The sequence below is a fragment of the Megalopta genalis genome, chromosome 1 (genome assembly GCF_051020955.1).
Source record: "Megalopta genalis isolate 19385.01 chromosome 1, iyMegGena1_principal, whole genome shotgun sequence".
Classification (NCBI taxonomy): Eukaryota; Metazoa; Arthropoda; class Insecta; order Hymenoptera; family Halictidae; genus Megalopta; species Megalopta genalis.
In genome coordinates, this window is record NC_135013.1 from 2,368,906 (window position 1) to 2,391,379 (window position 22,474).

The 22,474-nt window shown below is 45.5% G+C and overlaps 1 protein-coding gene across 2 annotated transcripts; it reads right to left on the reverse strand.

Annotated features, from left to right (window-relative positions):
- Nucleotides 1-1,945: 1,945 nt before the first annotated feature.
- LOC117223588 (uncharacterized) lies at nt 1,946-21,861 on the reverse strand. 2 transcript variants are annotated; one of them, XM_033475948.2, is made up of 8 exons: nt 21,174-21,861; nt 20,307-20,899; nt 19,901-20,230; nt 19,758-19,826; nt 19,133-19,688; nt 18,777-19,035; nt 18,506-18,688; nt 1,946-18,412 (listed from the first exon to the last, which is right to left on the reverse strand). In XM_033475948.2, the coding sequence occupies exons 1-8, from the start codon at nt 21,328-21,330 to the stop codon at nt 16,762-16,764; spliced, it is 3,798 nt and encodes a 1,265-aa protein (XP_033331839.1). In that variant the 5' UTR covers nt 21,331-21,861; the 3' UTR covers nt 1,946-16,761. The 2 variants fall into 2 exon arrangements, with proteins under 2 accessions (XP_033331839.1, XP_033331838.1); XM_033475947.2 differs by having other exon boundaries at nt 18,777-19,056.
- Nucleotides 21,862-22,474: the final 613 nt, after the last annotated feature.

Below are 22,474 nucleotides of genomic sequence, written 5' to 3' on the forward strand. Positions count from 1 at the left end.
GTCAGCGCACTCTGCGACTTACGATTCCGTACTATAAAGCCGCGCCGTGACTGGAAAGCTCCGTGAAAAATCGTTAGCCCGGCCCTTCGTCGCGGTCGTGTACCTTTGACGGGGATCGGGCGAGGGTCTCCGCGCGACGTTTCTAAATATTGGCGAACGACAACACCGTTGGAACCCGGCCACGCGGACGTAGGCCAATTATGACATAATAATAGCCGATTGTCGCAACATCCGACGGCGCCGTGGCGCGCCTTGATTAACGGAACCCCGTGCACATCCGTTGCATTTAATCGCACCGTGCGACGCGGAATGCCGCCGCGTGCTCTGCGCGACGAAACGCGTCGGGAAATCCGGAATCTCGGAGCCGCGGCTTTCGAAACTTTTCGCGTGTTCCTCCCAAAGATGGCGTCGCTAGGATGTGCCATTTTTGGTTCGATAACGAAACGAGACGTACATATATCGTCTCCGTTCGATTCGCCATCGCACGATTACAACGATCGAGTCTGTTGTCGCCGTTTTTACAAAGTTCGCGGAAGATCGCGGAATCCGGGAGTGATCGGATCGATCGCGTTAATTACAAAGGGGCGTCAACGAGCGATGACATTTACTAATTAGGACGGAAAGCACTCCTTTTACGTCTACTAGATTTTTAATTAGATATTGAACATGATAAGGAACTTCCAAAGCTGCGAAATGTACGGTAAATTCTCCCTAATTGTCCCTCAGCTTGTAAACAAAAATGTCCAATTTGGGGAGAGGAGATGCGATTATAGTAATTTCTACCTAATTGTTCCTCGGCTTGTAAACAAAAATGGGCAATTTGGGAAGAGGAGATACGACTATAGCAATTTCCCCCTAATTGTCTCTCGGCTTGTAAACAAAAATGGGAAATTTGGGAAGAGGAGATACGATTATAGTAATTTCTCCCTAATTGACGCTCAAATCGTGCACGAAAATGGATAATTTTGGAAGAGGAGAAACGACTTGTTTTTATAGTCGCCGATTGCCAACAACTATTAAAACGAGCCGCGAGGTTTCAATAATCGTATCTTCTCTTTCCAAATTGTCCATTTTTGTCGACAAGCTGACGGACAATCGCAGAGAATTTACTGGAAAATTTTCCGGCTTCACTCAATTCGTACGGAAAATACCGAATCGCATTGATTCCGTAAGGATGATAATTTCAACGGTAATCCGAAGAATCGAAAATAAAGGAAAAAGGAAAGTCGAACGGGAACCGAACGCGAGGAAATTACGCGGAAAATAAATGCTTCGTGCGAAGGATCACGAACGTCGTTATCAACCCTATCTGTTCGCATGCTGTTCGTTCCGTTCTTTTTTCCGATTATGTATTCACTCGCTTGTAAATTCTCGCAACTCGTTTGCGATTCGAATCTGTTACGAGAAACCTTGCGAACAATCGAAGCCATTAAAGATGCAAGGTGTACTAACTGCTTAATGAAAATAGCAGCGGCTTTCGTCGGGACCGTTACAGTCCCATACAGAGAATGAAAAAACTGGAAAATTGTGTAACAGTTAATTAAAGTGTTTACATTGGAAAAGATTTGAAATTTGAAGTTTGAAATTCGAAATTTGGAATTTAGAATTTGAAACTTGAAACTTGAAATTTGAAACTTGAAATTGGAAACTTGAAACTTGAAATCTGAAACTTGAAATTTCAAATTTGAAACTTAATACTTGAAACTTGAAACCTGAAACTTGTAACTTGAAACCTGAAACGTGCAACTTGAAACTTGAAACTTGAAACTTGAAATTTCAAATTTGAAACTTGAAACTTGAAACCTGAAACGTGCAACTTGAAACTTGAAACTTAAAACTTGAAACTTGAAACTTAAAAGCTAGTTTAGCACCTGTGGATGAAAAGACGAAAACGATTTTTTTTCTTCTTGATTGAACGATCACAATAGAAGCATTGGTACGTATATACATATATTCATCATATATTTTCATCGAATCTCGATCTCTTTTTTTAAGTATCCTCGTTTCAAAACATACATATATACACGCGTGTACAAATATAATATATAATATATACATTATATTCATATATTCTCGCACACTTATAAATACGTTCCCAACGCGGGAACGCAACGAATCGAGGCGATGATCCCGCGGTAAACGGCGATCGTTCGCGGCGTTCGTTGTATCACGTACAAAATATATATGTACATATATTATATATACACAGAGATATGCCTATAGGTATACATACGCATATATGTTTATACATATATACACGTATGCACGTGTACGTACACATATGCATTTATATGTACACAGGTGCATATATACATACACATATGCAAATATAAATATACAGGGTGTCCCGAAAATGTCTCGCAATCCGGAAATCGGAGGTTCCTGGGGTCATTTGAAGCAACTTTTTCCTTTGCGAAAATTTTCTCCGAGGTTTCGTTTACGAGTTATTAACGAAAAACGCTGACCAATAAGAGGCGAGCTCGGATGGTGCGCGACGGCCCAGCCAACGAGTGCACGGAGTCCAGTTCCGCTCATTGGCTCGGCCGTCTCGCGCCAAATGATCTCGTCTCTGATTGGTCACAGTTTTTCGTTAATAACTCGTAAACGAAGCCACGGATTGCATTTTCGTTAAGGAAAAAGTTGCTTCAAATGACCCCAGGAATCCCCTAATTTCGGATTGCGAGACATTTTTGGGATACCTTGTATAGATGCATATATTCATATACACATGCATAGATTTATACATATATAAGATGCATATATTAATATACAAATGCATATACACATATATAAATGCATATATTCATATACAGACGCGTATATACATGTACAGACGCATATATTCGTATACAGACGCATATATGCACGTACAGATACATATACAGATACATACACAGATGCATATACATATATAATCAGCATACACAGTATGCAGCGTTCGGTTTCGCGCGGGAATATAAAACTCGTGGTCGATCTATTATTAAATAACTAAATAATATGGCCTGCTTTGCGCGAGAGATTATCGTCCGGGATAATCGAGTCTGACTTTATTAATAGAACTTCAGATCGATTGCCTTCGTGCACCGCATCGGAAGTTCTCGAATACTGTGTGTTGAGGAGAGAAGAAAAAAAAAGGTAATAAGACAAAAGAAAAGAAAAGAAAACGGCAACGCGCCGAACGTGGAAAACGTTCTTCCGTTCTCGTACGGCGGCTACCTTCGTCGATTCTTTGATTCTCTTTTCCATTTTTTTCTCCCCCCCCCCCCCCCCTCGTCGAAACGACGCGAGCAAATGGATAGCAACGAATAAAATTAGGTCGTTCTCGTTCGAACAAAATGCAACATTTCGTGGAAAAATTAACGCGTCGACGCGGCGCGACGAAACAATCGGACGCGGTTGATTCGCTAAATCGCTGAGCTCGCGTGGACGTCCGTCGACTTCCGGTGTCAACGAGATCTTTGTGCTGTCGCGACCTTCGGAACGAGTTCGAGCCTTTTGTTCCGGAGGGGATACGTACAATCGGAATTACGCTGCTGCGCGAGCAAAATTTTACGCGTTTATGACAAAAGTTAGTAGATCCGTCGCGAAACGGTAAAAGCATTTAGAGCATTTAGAAACATTATTGTATTGTTTGCAGCTCGTTAAAATCGTCAAGAAAAGAAATACAGTAAGTTCTCTCTAATTGACGCTCGGATTGCGCATAAAAAAGGATAATTTGGGAAGAGGGGATACAATTATTCGAGTCTTGCGGCTCGTTTTTATACGAGGTGATTCCTGAGGTGATTCGAAGTAACTTTTTCCTTTACAAAAATTTTCTAGGAGGCTTCGTTTACGAGTTATCAATGAAAAACACAGACCAATGCGCGATCGCGTGCAGCCGACGCCCCGCCCTCGCGACCACTGCGCCGCGTCAGACGGCCGGTGCGACGCAGCATTGGCCGCTGGGGCGGAGCGCCGGCCGCCCTTGACCTCCGATTGGTCCGCGTTTTTCGCTAATAACTCGTAAACGAAGTCACGGATCGCATTTTCGCAAAGGAAAAAGTTACTTGAAATAACCTGGGGAATCATTCCTTTTCGCGTGTTAACATAATTATACGGCACCCTGTGATTACCGACTGTCAACGAGTATAAAAACGAACCGTAAGGCTATCGCATCTCCTTTTCCGAAATTGTCTATTTTTGTGTACAATCTGAGCATCAATTATTCGGGAGATCGTGTAAATGAGACACCGGAGGTCGAGGTCGCAACGAATAAGATACATTTCCTCGTGTGAAGGCACTTCGCGGGATCATTACGATCGATCCTCCCCGGCCCCATGAACGTCGACGCGTGTACATATTCCATTGAACGACGACCATAATCTACCCTCGAGCCGCGATAAAATCATTCGAACGGAACTCGAACGACCCGGGCGGCCGTGTAGCGTGCACCGCACGCGTTAACGCTCTCCTGTCCGCGTTGCACTTTTCCCGACCCGGGTTTCTTATGCTGCCGGTACACAGGGCTCGTAACGACCGATCCCTCATCCTCCTTGGCAACGAACCAACGGCAAAAAGGGAGCGGACAGAAAATATTAGGTTGTTGCGCATTCGGTGACCACTATCCGTCTCTCTCTCTCTCTCTCTCTCTCTCTCTCTCTCTCTCTCTCTCCCTCTCTCTCCCTCTCTCTCACTCTCTCTCTCTATCGTCGGAGACGCTTTTGCATTACGCCCAATCTTGCGGTTAGGGGACGCTGACTGCACAATTGGGCATTGCTCGAACAACATTTTACTCGGCAACGCTTTCAATTTATTTTTTGAATACGATCTTATTAGGATAATATTTCGAGTATATTCTTCGAATAAAATTGTACTCGAATAATATTTCGAATAAAATTGCACTCGAATAATATTTCGAATAATATTTTGAATAAATTCTACGAATAAAATTGCACTCGAATAATATTTCCAATAAAATTACACTCGAATAATATTTCGAATAAAATTGCACTCGAATAATATTTCGAATAAAATTACACTCGAATAATATTTCCAATAAAATTGTACTCGAATGATATTTTGAATAAATTCTACGAATAAAATTGCACTCGAATAATATTTCAAATAAAATTGCACTCGAATAATATTTCAAATAAAATTGCACTCGAATAATATTTCGAATAAAGTTGTACTCGAATAATATTTCGAATAAATTCTTCGAATAAAATTGTATTCGTTATTCGAATAAAATGTGCCCGACTCTGACTGGCTGACACGGTGTCGACTTAAATGCACCTTCAGCATGATGCTAAAAAAGATGTAGGACACTTTTTGTGCTGGAGGGCTGAAAATAGTCCTCGAACATAGACCGGCGAACGTGTTAGACGAATCTTGGTGGTAGTAAGGAAGAAAGCCATATGTCGCACGCTTTCACTTTCGAGATATTGTCGCTTTAAAGTTCTGCTGACCAATGCTTTGTATTATTAATATCTCAAATTATAATAAATCTTGTTTCGAACCTGTCGAATTTATTTCCAGGATCGTTTTTTGGTAAATACGTGAATCCTATATTCCACAAGTCGATAGGCTTTTGTCCAAATTGTGAGACGAGGCGTTCTCCCTTACTAAGCTATTTTCGTTACAGATGCGGAAATATGCGGGTCGACCGTGTCCCTTGTCAGAGGAAAAAGAGATTGATCGAGCAACACGGAACAAAAATTGAAAATAATGCAGAGAATTAAATGCAAATGAGTTATCGTTATAATCGATATACAGGTTGATTCCTGAGATCATTTGAAGTAACTTTTTCCTTTACAAAAATTTTCTAGGAGGCTTCGTTTACGAGTTATTAACGTAAAACACTGACCAAATCGTGATCGCGTACGGCAGACGCCCCGCCCTCGCGTCCACTGCCGCGGCGTCAGACGGCCGGCGCGACGCGGTATTGGCCGCGAGAGCGGAGCGCCGGCCGCCCTCGCCCTCCGATTGGTCCACGTTTTCCTTTAATAACTCATAAACGAAGCCGCGAATCGCATTTTCGCAAAGGAAAAAGTTACTTGAAATCACCTAAGGAATCCCTCGTTTCCCGGAGGCACCACAATTTTCGGCATATTAATTTTTTAAATTAAAAAACAACCATGTGTGTCGCTTTTAAAGGACGCGCGAAGACGAGCAACTTTCCAATCCGATTTCCAATTCTCCGAACAGCGAAACGACAGGGCGACTCGCGAGAAAGTAAATAGAAAATGCAGAACGACAGAGTTTCCTCGAAGTATGCGGACTGGCTCGTTTCACCGATACGATCGCCGCGCCGAACTTTCCAGTACTTCGTCAGACGTTCGAATAAAGTATCCCGGAGATTGGAAGTTCCGCCGATCGTGTCTATAGCCTCCGGCGGCAATCCGCCATCTTTTATTAGTCGAGTACAACTCCGAATCGATTTTTATTGTCGCTACGGATCGCATCTTATAGAGACGGTACACAGTGCAGGGATTGAATTTAACGCGATTTAACAGGAAAGCTCGTTTCTGATTCCACAGTTGCACGCGGTACGAATGAAACGCGACAACCTAATATGTTCCATTCGAAATAGACTCGGTGGTCCGGTCGTTCCGGCGTTCTCGCGGCTTCAACTTGAGAAAAGAAACGGAAAGCAAATTCTCAGTCCGGTCGGAAATAATCGTCGAAGCTGCTACACTCGGTAATCGAGTCGCAATCTCGCTGGATGATCCGCTGATTCGCGCGAAAACGAACGACCGTCGATTCTCGCCCGCGAAATCACCGACGGAATTGTGCGCGCGACGTTGATCACCGGACTGCGCGATTCGCGCGGTAAAATCGCTTCGCCGAACGCGAGTATTAAATTCTTCCGAAAAACGGCGGCTACCGTCGCCGTCAAGCACCAGCGGTGAGGGGAGGGGAGCGCGGCCGGCGCTCCGCCAGTGCTCCGCCCTCGCGGCCAATGCTGGGCGGGACGCCAGCCGCGCGCGATCTCTCATTGGTCAAGCGTTTTTCGTTAATAACTCGTAAACAAAGCCGCGGATCGCATTTCCGCAAAGGAAAAAGTTGCTTCAAATCACCTCAGGCATCGCTCACTTCTAAATGTTAATATAATTATGGGACTCCCTGTGCGTTTCGTTCTGTGATCCGTTCGTCAAAGCAAGTTCTCGAGTCGCTACGATTTATCTCCAATTTTCCGAAGGAATCGACCACCGCGTGCCGCGAGTCTCGCATAATAAGGCGCCCTTATTCCACTTGAATACTCGAGCGATTTATCGAGCGAGGATCTTTCGAGCTCCGAGCGATTTCATCGCGATCGCAGGTGACAAATAGCACGCCATGTTCCCGGCCAGATCGGAGAGCTCTACGATTATTTTACAGGTTCGTTCTCGCAAAAATATTTCCTTCTATCGCCGACGCTGAACCGGCCACGCGTTTCGCGCGATTACCTCGACTCCTCCGTCGATCTTTTTCCCTCGCGAACGTTTCCGGGAAACCTTGCGCTTGAAAATTAACGAGATCAATGGACGTGTCCGTCGGGGCTCGTCCCGTGCGGTCGACGAATTCGCACTATTCCGCGAGCGAGAATCGATTCGACTCGAGGCGGACACGAAACTATTCGCGTCCCGAGATCGTTCGAGATCTTCCGGACGAAACGAAAGCGAAATGAGCAGGACAGAAGGCTTCCCAAAGCGGCGCACGCGATTCCCATTCGAAATGATCCGCGTCGATAGAGGATGCTAGAAACGCACGCAAGCTCCGCCGGAAAGTATTCAATCGGATTCGATCGGATGTTCTGTGCTTCTTCGTTCTCGCTGATCGAACATTTCTGGCGAGAACGGGTCGCGGGCGGTGAACATAAAACATGCGTGTGTCGCCACGACAGTAAAAGAAGTAGAATGCAAGAGTCATCTGTGTTTGAGTAACGTGTCGAGACAAGAGGAAGTATCTTCGGCTTTTTATTTGCATTGTACAGAATGAGAGAGAGAGAGAGAGAGAGAGAGAGAGAGAGAGAGAGAGAGAGAACGTGGGCGATATAACGATCGTTCGAAGTCTGGCGATCGTGTCCGGGCCGTACTCGAGAAACTGATTTTTGCCCTCAGCGTCGAATGAGGCTCGTTCACACATTCGACCGGACGATGATACTCTATCTAAAGAAACGGACGAGAATATATTTTATTAATCACCGCGATCAGTTTCTTCCAGCGAATTGACAACTCTTCTATTCTATTTCTCTAACATATACAAACCACCGCTCGAAAGCGGTTACAATAGTCGTGTACAATCTTCGTCGTTCAGCGGGCGAACTGAATTCAAATAAAAGATACATATGTATGTGTATATACAGGATGTCACAAAAATGTTCCGAAATCCGGAAACGGCGGGTTCCTGAGGTATGTTCTACGAGGCTTCGTTTGCGAGTTATTAACGAAAAACGGCGGCCAATGAGAGAGCGAGCGCGGACAACGCTCTGCCCTCGCGGCCGGCGCTCCGCCCTCGTGGCCGGCGCCGCATCGCGCCAGCCGTCCACTGCCCCGGGGCGGGGCGCCAGCCGTGCGACCGCCTATTGGCCTGCGTTTTTCGTGAATAACTCGTAAACGAAGCCTGGTAAAACATTTTCGCAAAGGAAAAAGTTGCTTCAAATCACCTCAGGAACCCACCGTTTCCATATTTCGAGAAATTGTTGAGAAACCCTGCATATATATCGCAGTCTATCGTTTAATGACCGTCGTCTCACGACGTCGAGCCAGCTGCGCGCGTCAACATCGTCAACGATCAAACCACCGGCGTCCGCACGCGTTCACCTCATCGCGACGAGAAGCAAGATCGTCAGCTGAACAAACAGGCATCTCAACAAAATCAAGGTCGCGTGTACAAGAGATATCGCCTGTCATTTCACGATCATCGTTCCGCACCTCGTGGACGCGCGCCCGTCGAATAAGTGTTGAATGTAGCCGGTGAATATCGTTATCAACGATAATTCTATCGAGCGCTAAGGGACTAGATTCTCTACGATAAAGGGTGTATAATACAATCGTCGGCTAAAAAAAAAGAAAAAAACAAAAAAGAATCGGAAACAAGGCGTTCGACGGACAGCGATGAGAATTTACTATTAACAAACGATCGCTCCTCTGGCTCGGAAATAAAATGCTGAAAATCGCGCGACGGTCGACGCGCGTCGACAAATAAAAACTCCGAAACCAATGTTTCTCTACGACACCGAAGAAAACGCTCGTCGTTCGAGCGTTTTTGAGCGGCTGTGTGCACGCACATACGCACACATACACACACTTACACACATACACGCACACGCGCACTTGAGATTATTTCGAACAGGCGGATTATTTCGCCGAAAACGCTGAGGCGAAGTATTAAAAAATTTTGCTACCGTTTTTCCGTAGAAGCGTTCGTTCAAGGCGAGGTAATCACGGCCTGCACCTCCGACACACGTGCCAATAATTCTTCTAACGGTCGCGTTCACTCGTTCGATCGAATACTTGTCGGGGTTCGGGTTTCTCCGCGTGTTCACGCGAACGCAAATGCTGCCGTGTCTGCGACGTTCCGCGAGAAGTCCTTCCGCGCCGTCGAGATTTCGCACGCGAACGGTTGCTAGGATCACGCAGGCAGCGCGTCACCGGCGAGATCGATAAGAATGCACGCGGATCTCGCGTGCCAACGAATTCGCCGAGACATCGTCGATCTCGATCGTCTGCGCGACACAGGCACCGTGTGCATTGGCCGGCCTTGTACAGGACGATCCACGAACGCCGACGCCTCGAAGAACGGGGTCCCGAAATTATTGTACGAGCGAGAAATGACGGGTTCCCGAGGTAATTTGCAGTAACTTTTTCCTTTGCGAAAATTCAATCCGCGGCTTCGTTTACGAGTTATTGAGGGAAAACGCGGACCAATCGGAGAGCGAGCGCGGCCGGCGCTCCGCCCCAGTGGCCAATGTCGCATCGCGCCGTCCGTCTGGCGCAGCAGCAGTGGTCGCGCGGGCGAGGCGTCTGCCGTACGCGATCGCGCATTGGTCCACGTTTTTCCTTAATAACTCTTAAACGAAGCCGCGCATCGCATTTTCGCTAAGGAAAAAGTTACTCCAAATCATCTCAGGAATCCCTCGTTTCTCGTTCGAATAATAATTTTGGGATACCTTATATATTAGGTCGGCTCGGAATTTCGAGATGTTCCGATCGGTACTACGCCGTGGACTCCCTCTCTCTCTCTCATGGCCGATTATAATATGCTCGAGATTTTCTAAAAAAAAAAATTCTAAAAATGTGATCTTTATTTTTTTGTCATTCCAAGTAATAGCAAAATTAAAAGGCGAAGCATTTCGGTCATCATCTAATAGATTAGGCCCTCTATCATCTAAAAATAAATCCAAGTCATTCAGTTCAGTTTTGAAACAGTCGTTGCTCTTTAAAATGTGTTATTTTAGACAATTTCGTTCAACAATTGAGTTGCATTTGTCACTGTCCATTAAATCGCCTGTGATCGGCTTAATTGGGAGTCCACCGGTAGCTTTCAAAGTTGATGGCGCGTAGGAAAACCATGATAAATGCCGCCGACTTAATGAATAACATAAATTAACGCGGCGTTCCGTTGCGCCGAATAAAAAAGGAAGTTGCGACGACCGGGCGAGCGCGGCGAAAAAAAACCGATTACGCGAGGTGTTGTTCCGCGTGAAAACGGCGCGGCCGCCGCTTCATATTAAAACGACTGTTACACAATCGATCCGATTGGACGGGCTCTGTTTTTACAGCCGTGATTACAGGTATTCGAGCGGCGAGCACGCGAGAAAGGATATTCGATGCCGTTCGAGGTTTAAAGTAGCAATTTTTCTGCGCCGCGGTTTCACGCGTTCGACGCCGACGATCGACCACTAAAATTCCTACAAAGTCAAAGCGATTTAATATATAAATTCTCACAGAGTCAAAGCAATTTAATATATCAACTTAATATATATTAAACATATATTAAATTGTATATTAAATTGCTTTAACTTTGTGGGAATTTATATATTAAATGAAAATTGATATATTAAATTGCTTTGACTTTGTGAGAATTTATATATTGAATTAAATTTATATACATATATATTTAATTGGTATTATTTAATTAAAAATATTTTATTTAATTTTATCTTTCTAATTTCGGTGTAATTAAATTGAATTGCACTAACTTTGTGGACATTTCATACAATAAAAATTTGTAGTCAATTTTAAAAATTTAAATTAAAAAATTGTAGTCACACACAATCAATTAGAAATTCAATATAATAACCTTGTCATTAGAACTTTTTCGTATTCGAGACATCCTAGACAAATTCAATTTGCTCGAAATACATTGCAATAAAAATGTACACTAATTTCTCTCTAATTCGCGCACGAAATGAAGACACGATTATTCGAGCCTCGCTTCTCGTTTTTATAGTTGTTGACGATCGGTGATCAAAAAAAGTAATCGTGTCTACTCTTCCCAAATTGTCCATTTTTAGCGGGCAATCCGAGCGCGAATTAGGGGGAAAAAAGCGTTCAAAGACCGTGCAAGCGCCGAGAGGAACCCGGTGAAAATCGACTAAATTATCGGCGAATTTGAGAAAAAGAAACAGGACGAAACGAAACGAACGAGACGTTTGTTGCCGACAAGCGGATTTCACGGCATAAAACGGTAAAACGTAAAAATATCAATATCCCCGATATAAAACGTAAAATAAATCTCTGCGTGACTCTTTCTGTTTCTGTTTCGATCCGAAGAAAATCGTTAACGCTTTGGTTGCCGCGAATATCGTCGGTATTGGAACGCGATAAAACGAGGCTGCTCGATCGAACAATTTGCTGCTCCAGCATTTTTCGACGCGTGCTCGCGGAGAATTATGAAAGAAAGAATTTCTCTCCGCGTTTCTTCTCGCCGCGATCGAAGCGTTAACGGAAAGTAAACAGAATACGGGAGAATTTTCGCAAATTGTCACGCGGATTGTAAACAGAAATGAAGAATTTCAGAAGAGAAGATCAAATTGTTCGAGCCTCGCGAGTACGTTTTTATAATTATACTAATTTCTCCCTAATTCGCGCCTAGATTCCGCACAGAAATGAACAATTTCGGAAGAGGAGATACGATTATCCGACTTCGAAGCTCGGTTTTGTAATCACCAACGGTCAACAATTATAAAAACGAGTCGCCAGGCTCGAAAAATCGCGTCTCGTCTCCCCAAATTGTCAATTTTTGCGCGCGAATTAGGGAGAAATCGCTGTACATATCGTCAACAAACTGTAAAAACGAGCTGCGAGGCGCGAACAATCGTGTCTCCCCTCCCCAAATTGTCCGTTTTTGCGCGAGAATTAGGGAGAAATCATTGTACCGATCGTCAACTGTAAAAACGAGCCTCGAGGCTCGAACAATCGCGTCTCCTCTTCCCAAATTGTCCACTTTTGTGCGCGATCCGAGCGTCGAGACATTCGAATCCGTATCGACAGATCGCGAGAAATTATAAAAGCATAAATACAGTCATTTTTCCGTAATTCGCGCGCAGATTGCGCACAAAAAATGGATAATTTCAGAAGAGAAAACACGATTGTTCGAGCCTCGCGACTACGTTTTTACAATTACGGTAATTTCTCCCTAATTCGCGCTCAGATTCCGCACAGAAATGAACAATTTCGGAAGAGGAGATACGTCACTTTACCGTAATGAAAAGTGGCGATTTTTTAATGTTTATACGAAATTATTTATACTGAGAAAAATATCTCAGTATCCTAAGATAACAAATACAAGTAAATCTTCTCGAAAGTTAGCATCCATATTTTTAAACGTGTTAAAACGCAAACCCTTAAATATATCGACTTAAAAACAAGGTGACTTATGCCACTTCCAAAATAAACGGCGCAATTATAAAAACGAGTCGCCAGACTCGAACAATCGCGTCTCCTCTCCCCAAATTGTTCACTTTTGCACGCGAATTAGAGAGAAATCGCTGTACCGATCATCAACAAATTATAAAATCAATCCTCGAGACTCGAACAATCGCGTCTCCTCTTCCCAAATCGTCCAGTTTCGCCCGCGATCCGCGCATCGATCAGAGAGAATTCACTGCAAAATTCGCGATCACTCTTACGACGTCGAATAATCTGCACCAATGAACCGCGAGAAATTATAAAATCATAAACATTCGTGCGGGACGTCGACAACTACAATTTGCGCGGGTGCTGAACCGGCGATCCCCGCCATAATAGCGCGATTCCGCGCGAAGTTCGCGTCGCGCGTCGCGCTGAGATCCGTCGGATCGGTCGATCGAATGTGTTTTCAGGGGTCCTCGGTAGATTGCAATGTTTTATTAAACAATCATTTGGTTTCCAAGGATCGAGCTTGCTACGCTACTTTTCTCGCCGCTGACAAATTATGTACAACACGTGTCGTCTACGCGCGGCCAATCTGATTGCGCGTGACAATAGTGATTCGTCGTTCGCACGGTCGTCGATAAGTCGAGTTTCAAGGCAACGGAACGAGCGGAACGCTTCGAGAAAACTGCCACGACAATTCTCTGGCAGGCAAAGAATTTTCCTTCCATTTCCAGGGCGCCGTGGATCGAGAATTACAAAAATCATTTCCAGGTGAAATCAATTTCACGGCTACCGGATGTTCCGTCCGTTTCCATCGAACCGGGAGCAAAACGAAGACCGAAGATCTTAGCCCTAGTCTTCTTCATTTTGATCCCGTTTCCGCACACGCGGCGCTCGCAATCGCATAAAATCCGCTGGTCCGACCGATCAAACATATTCCAGAAGGTATTGCGTATTCGCGCAAGGATCGCGCCCCTTCGAGTCGCGGGCGAATAAAATATAAAAAAAAAGAAACGAAAGAAGCAAGAGCTCGAACCCTCGAAACGCGTGTAATAATCTCTCGATACGTTGCCTCGCTCTTCCTTGGACGCGTAAAAAAGTAAAGAACAAATAATAAACGTGGGGCCGTGGAGAAAAGGGTGACTGAAAAATACGCAATATATTCTGGGACGTTCGTGGCGATAAAAGAAATCCACCCCTTCGTGCGCCCTGTAAACGACCCTGTAAACGTGGCTGCCTGTAGGACGCGTGTCACCGACTCTCGCCGCGACAGTTTATTTATCGAGAAGCGCGTCTTTTTTATTTATCGAGAGCACATTTGTTTCTGCGCGCGATTCCTTTCTTCGTCGATTTACAAACAGTTTACGGCGAGAGAAACACGCCGTCGTGGGGCGTGTCGCGTTGACGAATCCGTCGTGCATCGACGAGAAGCGATGTTGGTATCTGGCTCAAGGAAAGAATTGACGGGCTTTTTACAGAGCGCACGTGGACCTGAGACTGGTCCCGACTGGTCCTGGACGGTGCGCGGTTCCCTCTAATGTCTCTCTAATTGACGCTCAGATTGTCCACGATAATAGAAAATTTAGGAAGAGGAGACACGATTGTTCGAGCCTCGCGATCCATTTTTATAGTTGCGGAATTGTCAGCAACTATAAAAACGAGCTGCAAGGCTCGAATAATCGTATCTCCTCTTTCCAAATTGTCCATTTTTGTGCATACAGTAATGTCTCTCTAATTGACGCTCGGATTGTCCACGATAACAGAAAATTTAAGAAGAGGAGATACAATTGTTCAATCCTCGCGGTCCATTTTTATAGTTGAGGAATTGTTAACAACTATAAAAACGAGTTGCAAGGCTCGAATAATGAAATCTCCTCTTCCAAAAATTGTCCATTTTTGTGGACAATAGGAGCGTCAATTAGAGAGTCATCGCTGTACAATAATGTTTCCCTAATTGAGGCTGAGATTTTGGGCAATTCGGGGAGAGAAGATACGATTGTTCGAGCCTTGCGTCATAACCTTGACAATTCCTAACTATAAAAATGAGAGATATAAAAATTAAAGTATAAAAATTCGAAAGACATCGCTGTACAGTAATGTCTCCCTAATTGACGCTCGGATTGTGCACGAAAGTGGACAATATGGGAAGGGGAGATACGATTAGTCAAGCCTTGTAGCACGTTTTTTGTATAGATGTTGCAAATTCGTAATTATAAAAACAAATTGCAAGAATCGAATAATCGAATCTGCTCTTCCAAAAATTGTCCATTTTTGTGGACAATCTGCACGAAAATGGACAATTTGGGGAGAGGAGATACGATTGTTCGAGTCTTGACATAATCTTCACATAACCTTGACAGTTCTTAACTATAAAAATGAACCGCGAGACTCGGATAATCGTATCACCTCTTCCAAAGATTGTCCGTTTTTGTGAACAATTTTATCCGAGTCTTGCGGCTCGCTTTCATAATTGTGGACAATTTATAACTATAAAAATAAACCGCAAGGCTCGAACAATCGTATCTCCCCTTTCCAAATTGTCCATTTTAGTGGACAATCTGAGCATCAATTAGAGAGACATTACTGCAATCCGAGCGTCAGTTAGGGAGACATTACGTGACACGAGGAGAACGCGAGAATCAGCGGCGCACAAGCAACAGAATGTAAGAGAAAACGGAACTGAAAACAACGTTTAGGCCGTGCGATGCGGAGAGCCGCGTACAAACACGCCGCCACGTTGGCTCGCTTTTCTGCGGACAGCCAGAAAGAAAAATACAAAATTAGTACAACACAGTGTTTCGCGGTCCTGGCGAACCGCCGCCAATGGGCGTCCGGCGTTCGATGCTACGGTCCGCTCTTCTCTATTCCGGTCAAGAGCGAGAGAGAGAGATACAGAGAGATAGAGAGAGTAAAAAAAAAAAATAAAAACAGGGGAAATGTACGAACTGGACCAGAACATAAACATTGCATTTTTATTAATACAGCATGAAGAAGGTTCATTGACACGCCTGCTTATAATCCACGCGACGGGGACGCGATCTTTCTCCGGGGTGGTGGGGGTGGGGAGGGGTAGTAAACAGGCAGCAGATCCGTGTTCGTGTGCGGAGGCGACAGAGAAAGAGAAAGAGAAAGAGAAAGAGAAAGAGAAAGAGAAAGAGAAAGAGAAAGAGAAAGAGAGAGAGAGAGAGAGAGAGAGAGAACGAAGAAACGAGGCGGGCCGCGTGTGGGTCCTTCAACGACGATCCCCGCGTGTCCTTGCTTCCTCGTCCTTTAACACGTTTCGCGCGACGCAGAGGATTCGTATTTCGTGTTCGCGCGACGGAATCCGTCCGCGGGTCCAGCCGACCGGCCGATAAATATTCGATCGTACTCGTGTGAACGCGGATTACACGTGAAACAGAGAGGTTGTTTTCATTCGACTTATACATACGGATCCTAGAATGTAAACGCGACCGTCGTCGCGGCGGCTACCGCGTTTGGATCCGTCCGGATCGATCGTCGCTGGTCGATCCAATGGGGGAAGCCGCCGCGGCGACGCGGTCGTATCTTAAGATCTTAAAACGGAGTACGTGTGTGTATATGTGAGTTCGAGCTCCACTCCGTGTTCCAGTGTGGATACATCCTCTTTTTTATATAGCTAATATAGTTTATTTATATATGTATATAGGCGAATCAATCGCACAGAAGCGCGGCGAGCACCTTCCGGTGAAGACGGGCGACGATCTCCCGCGGAAGATCTCGCCGCGTTCTACCGGGGGACCGGTTGCTGCGATTCCCTCCGAAGATCCAGCGACACGGCGCGAGACCGGTCCGGGGCCGAGTTCGCAACAACTTATTTACAGAAATAGAAAAAACGACAACAAGTGTCTCTCTCACACACGCGGGCTTACAAACTGTTCGCTATTCGGACAGGGGTGCGACGACTACACGCGCGGTGTCTCTACCAATTGTTACCCCGTCCCCGGCCCCGAAACCCGTTGCCCCTGAACTGACCGCCGCGTTTCATCCCCCTCGGCATGAAGCTGCCGATCGCGGGGCCGCGGGGCCCCCGGTCCATCCAGGGGGCCCTGGGCCCGCCCCGGAACCCTCGGCCACGGGGCGGGCCGCCTCTCCACGGGGGGAACGGGACGGGACCGGCGAGACGCGGCCGGAAGTTAGAGCCTAATGGACCGTCGAAGTCGTATATACCCGGATGAGACTCCGCCGACACCTGAGGGATCGGTCCGTTCAGGCCGGAATCGGATCCAGTCGGTGTCTGAGGCCCGTTCGTCAGCATCCGCTTCTTGTTGATGTTATCCTCGAGCTGGTCTTCGAAGCCGCCGTTCGTCGACGGTCGCTTGAGATCGTTGTTAGACGCGTTCACCAAGTCCTCCATCTGTTGGTCCATGTGTGCCGGCTGGTGCTCGTTGAAGCTGATCTCCTGGCCACCGAGTTCAGGCGAGTCGATGTTGTCGCAGGCTTTCTCGCCGGTTATCACCGGCTCGGACTCCACGTGCTCCTCGTACTCGGAGATCGGCACGTACTGGCTCAACTGGGAGTCCTTCGAGTCCGCCGCCACCGGCACCACCGTCACTTGGTTCAGCGGCGGCTGGTCCTCCGGCTCGGAGGTCACCGGCTCGGACTCGTGCTCGTGCACGAGACTCGAGCCGCCTGGGTAAGGCGGCTGGTCGAGGTCGCGGGAGTTCGGGGTGCCGTGGGAGGATCTACGGTCCTGCGGATTGTCCTCTTGGTCCTGGTCCGGCGCGTGCTCCGCGCTCACCAGGGCATCCTTGTCGTCCGGCAGACCTATCGGCATGCCCTCTTCGTCCAGGATCACAACCGTGTCCGGCGGCTGAAGCAACAGAGGCCGACTGTTCGGCAGGATCTCCGGCGACGACCTTTGGTGCTGGTCCAGGGATCGTGGTTTACGATTGTTCAGCAGATTCCTCTGTTTGTTGTGGTCGTCGGAGTATCGGTCCCGGCGGTTCCGCGGGAAACCTCGACCTCCCCGTCCTCTGTCGTTCCGGTGGAACGACATGTCCCTGTGAGGATGGTCGGCAGGCTGCGAGTACCTGCCGCGCATCTGCGACTCGCCGTGGAACTCCGGATTCGGTCTCAGGCCGTGATTCTCCCGGTACTCGAAGTCTTGTTGGGGAAAGTCTGACTGGGATTGGTGCATCTGGTGGAACTCTTGCTGGCCGAAATCCTGCTGGTTCTGCAGGAAACCCGGCGGCGGTCTGTTCTGATGGAAATTCGACTGGGACGGGTGAAAGTCCGACGGAGGATTGTGACGGAAGTCTCCTTGGTCCTGGTGGAACGGTGCTTGGTTCGGATGAAATTGGGGCGGCGGTGGCGGCGGCGGCGGTGGTCCCGAGTGCATGTGCACGTCCTGCATCATCGGCCCGTGCGGACCCGGCATTTGCCCGGAGGGAAGCGGGATCATACGCATATCCATGTCCATGTGCTGGGACGGTGGCGGATTACCGACTCTCATGTCTCTGTCCTGCGACCTCACGTCCACCAACACCCTTCCCTTTGGCTTGCTGTCGGTCTCGTCGTCGGACATCTCCATGTCTACACTTTCCACGATATCACCGGGTTGCATATGTTGCCTGATATTTGCATTGTGAAGATTTCAATTTAAGAGGATGACTGATTAACGCACTGCTCTAACGATAAGCTCGCAAATATACCGGTTCACTTACCGGTAATCCTGGTCGCCCGACGACCATAAGGTACTGTTCGGTATCGTACTCATCGAGCTGTCGTTCACGTTGTGATTGGCCGGACTGCCTGTTAAACTGATCAAATTACGATGGTCGACGTCCGCTGCTTTCATCAGTCGATACGGCAGCTGGTTCTCCACCGTCATCGGTATCGGTATCACCCTAGAGAAGCGCGTTTTAGTAATGTATAAAACGTGTCACGCGATGCCTCGAGATCGATCGAGCCTTTTCAAACTACTAAATGTTTCACCTATGATCTACGTCCCCGGTGGTACTCAGAAGAGATTCTTGCGGTTGAGGGTCATCGTACTCTACCGGGTCTGTAAATCCTGCTTTCTCATACATTGGCGGCGATTCCGGCGTCTCCGATAGGATCTCGTTTTTTCCTCTGACCGGGTTAACCCACGTGGTCTCGTTGCTCGGATCCCATCTATCCGATTCACCGTCCATCCAGACTTTCGTTTTTTCGTCGCACTCACCGGGCCAACTAGGATTCATGCTATTCTTTCCTGAAGATATAGCGAAACCCGCTGCGTTACAAAGCATTCGTTATTTTAACATCATACTTCTCTGGCGTTATGTATTCTACTTGCTAAAATCCCATACCCTTTTCCTCCCATTTGGCCGCCTCTTTGATAGATTCGTTCGGTGGTGTCCACGTGGGAAATTTCGGAGGCAACTTATTGTAACAATTCTCGTCGTCGAGAAATATCGGCGGAGGTAACGGAGGGGGTGGTAACGGGTTCACTGTGTTATTGTTAGTAGGGCCGTCGAAGGGTACTGTGATGTTACTCTGACTGTTTTGACTGGAGTACGGGGAGGGTGTATGCGACTCGCCGGACAAGTTCCGGACTGGCAGTGGGGTACTGTGGGTCATTTGGCAATTATTCACGCCCATGGACGTGTTTTGACTACCCATCATTCTTGAGATCACAGGAGTTACAGGATGTTGTCCTAACACAGGTGAATGTCTGTAGTTGGTACGTTGAGGGGAACCTACTTGGGACTCGGGAATATCTAGACCAAGACCTGGAATTCCACCAGGATCTTGTGTTCCGTCAGAAGAGGGAAGAACAGTCTTTAAGAAACTAGAGATATTAAAGTCCGCGTTAGTACTTTCGTTTTTGGAGGGCCTCATATTAATTACTTCTATTGGTTTAGCCTGAAAAGAGCATACGACGTTTTAACAATGCTTTAATGCAATATATATTTTATTCTTAATTAAATGTACCTCTAAAGAGTCGGTATACTGCTGTGATATTCCAGTAGGCGTCGACGATCTTTCGTTAAATATATTTCTCTAGAAAAAAAATAGCATACACAATAACTCAGACAGTCATCTGGTAATGAGATTATCTGTGACAGAGGTCTTACCATATTACCAAAATCCATATTTCCTCCTATAAAGGACGAAAAGTTATTGGTAAAATCACCAGAGTCATTGCCTTGCCCCAATTCGGGAGCTGGTACAGGCACAGGATCATACTCGTGCGAGTATGTTCCATACATAGATGGTGGAGCCACATCTATCATTCCCAACTGGTTTTGAGTTTGGTTCTCATCTCCTGGTAAATCTATATCACTGTCCGGGCTTGGAGATGGGGCATTGATGTCTGGTGAGGGAATTGGAGATACCAGTGTCGGTAAAAGTTCATCTAACTTTTTCTTTAAATTTTTTACACGACTTCCAAAATTCCTGTATGCCTATACACAAAAAAAAAAGATGATACACTGAACGACACTGACAAAATTAAAAGTATTTGTATTGTTTTGTACTTACGTTAGTAACTATTTTAACTTCACCTCTTTGAGTTTCATAAAATTGATCGGCTTGTTCTAATAACTCGAGCACTTGTGTCCTTTCCCTGATCTCTGCTTCTAATGCACGAACATAATTTTCAACATTCCTCACTGCCAAATCGACTTCTTTCTCAGCATCCTCTACTCTTCTTCTATCTTTCAAAGAAGCGCATAACTCTTCTGCATTTTCTACATCTATGTTACTTTCCCTTAAGTCTCGTAATCTTGCATCTGTTGCTTGCTCCAATGTAGAACAAGATCTCATAGTAGAAATAAGTAAAGCAGCCTGAAATTCTTCTGGAGGTGCTGTTGGTTGTGGGTCCAGTTTCTTTTTTGGAGCTACTGAAATTAATCCGGACAAGTCAGCCAGAAACTCTTCATCGTATACTTGTCGCTGATCCCAGATCTTAAATATCCTCAATATACGATGCTTCACTTTTTCATCTCTGACCATAGTTGTCGCGCGTTGCAGAGTCGTCCCCCAAGACTCCACAAACTCAAAATTTTTTCTCTTCGAGTATTGGATAACATCGTTTGCCAGATAAAAAAGTGTCAAACGATGCTCAACTTTCACTGTCATTTAAAACACATCTGATTATCATCCATCATATTATAACGATGGAATAGAATATGTATTAATGAAATCATAAACAAATAATCAACTGTAAACACGTTGTTTTGACAGACACTAAAACTTATTGTAAGTTACTACAAACAAATAATTTAAGAATTATGATATTTATTAGACTAAGGATTAAAATTGTCAAAATTGTGGTTTCGGAGTATTTGATTTCCACGTAAATGTTGTTATCAAATAACATTGGTTAAGAAACATTATAGAATTTACCTTTCTTTAGTACTTGCAACCACGTAGCAACAATCTTTTTATGGTGTTGTCGCCTTTCCAGGCACCAGGAAGAGAGACCCTGAATCGACTCCTGAGAATCTTTCAGCGTGTGGAGCCTTCGCTCAAAGAGCTCCACGTCAAAGTCACTGTTCGCCATTATAAGTTACAGTAATACATTTAACAGACTGTTTATGAACTCGTTGCAATGTCACGTTTTAACGTGAACCACCGAGAGGAACACGCATAGCGTTGTTCAGGTATCATAGGTACAACGTCTATCTAGGCAAATCAACCTAACCAAGTAACTGTTGCTGATGCACTAGTCATCGGGATCTCGAACATCGTAAACATCCATCGAAGTCAAACCATTTTCGTTGTCGGCAATAATATTGTTCTCTAGCTTCTCGAACAGTGTTTCGCACAGAAAACAACAGAAATCTTTGAAAACCACTCGAATCGTTGTTCGTATGATCCGCACGCTGAAGACACCGCTTCCGCGTCACTCACAACGCACAAAGAAACTTCCTCAATTCGGCAAGCAAATCCGTCGTAACAATGCTCTTATGCACTCGACAATATCACATGTAGAACATGTCAACTTTTCCAGTACATTTCAAAACTATCGTAATCCAGTGTGACCGATCTTGAAAACAAGAGTCCGCCATCTTTTCAGAACCAAAACACGAGCGCGCAATGGCCGGCGCGATTTTCTAGTGCATACATATATATATAGCACAGCACGAAATTCAGAAAAAAAATAGCTCCCCATGTAATGTCACATACCCCCTTTGCAAACTCTGTTGTTAAATATTTCGACAAACAGAATGTACGTCAAGTAAAATTTCATATTCTAGCCATTTCGCGTGTAAAAGTGAACGTATATCCCAGGCGTAGTTATTGAATATTTGACGTTTCGTTGTCGATTAAACAAAGATTGAAGCAACGATTAGAAATAATAGTAAATAAGGTTATAGAAATATCTGATATTTTATCGGCACGCGTATCTATGTGTTTTAAAAGAAAATTTTTGTTACTCTTTCGGGCTTGTTATTGTTTACAAATCGATCGTATTTGTAGGTTAAACTAGTTGCTTCAAAGTTCGATAAAATTTCCGTTCTCATTACGTCGATAACGTTTGTACGTTTACACGTTTATAAGCTTCACTCGATAATGGTTTACATTATTTATTTAAAGTTCAAATGGTCCTGTTTGCCGCGTTGAGTCTAGCAGTTGGTAATAGAGCCTGCGCACTGAGGACGTGGTCCATATCTACACGCAATATCTACAGTACATCGAAGCTA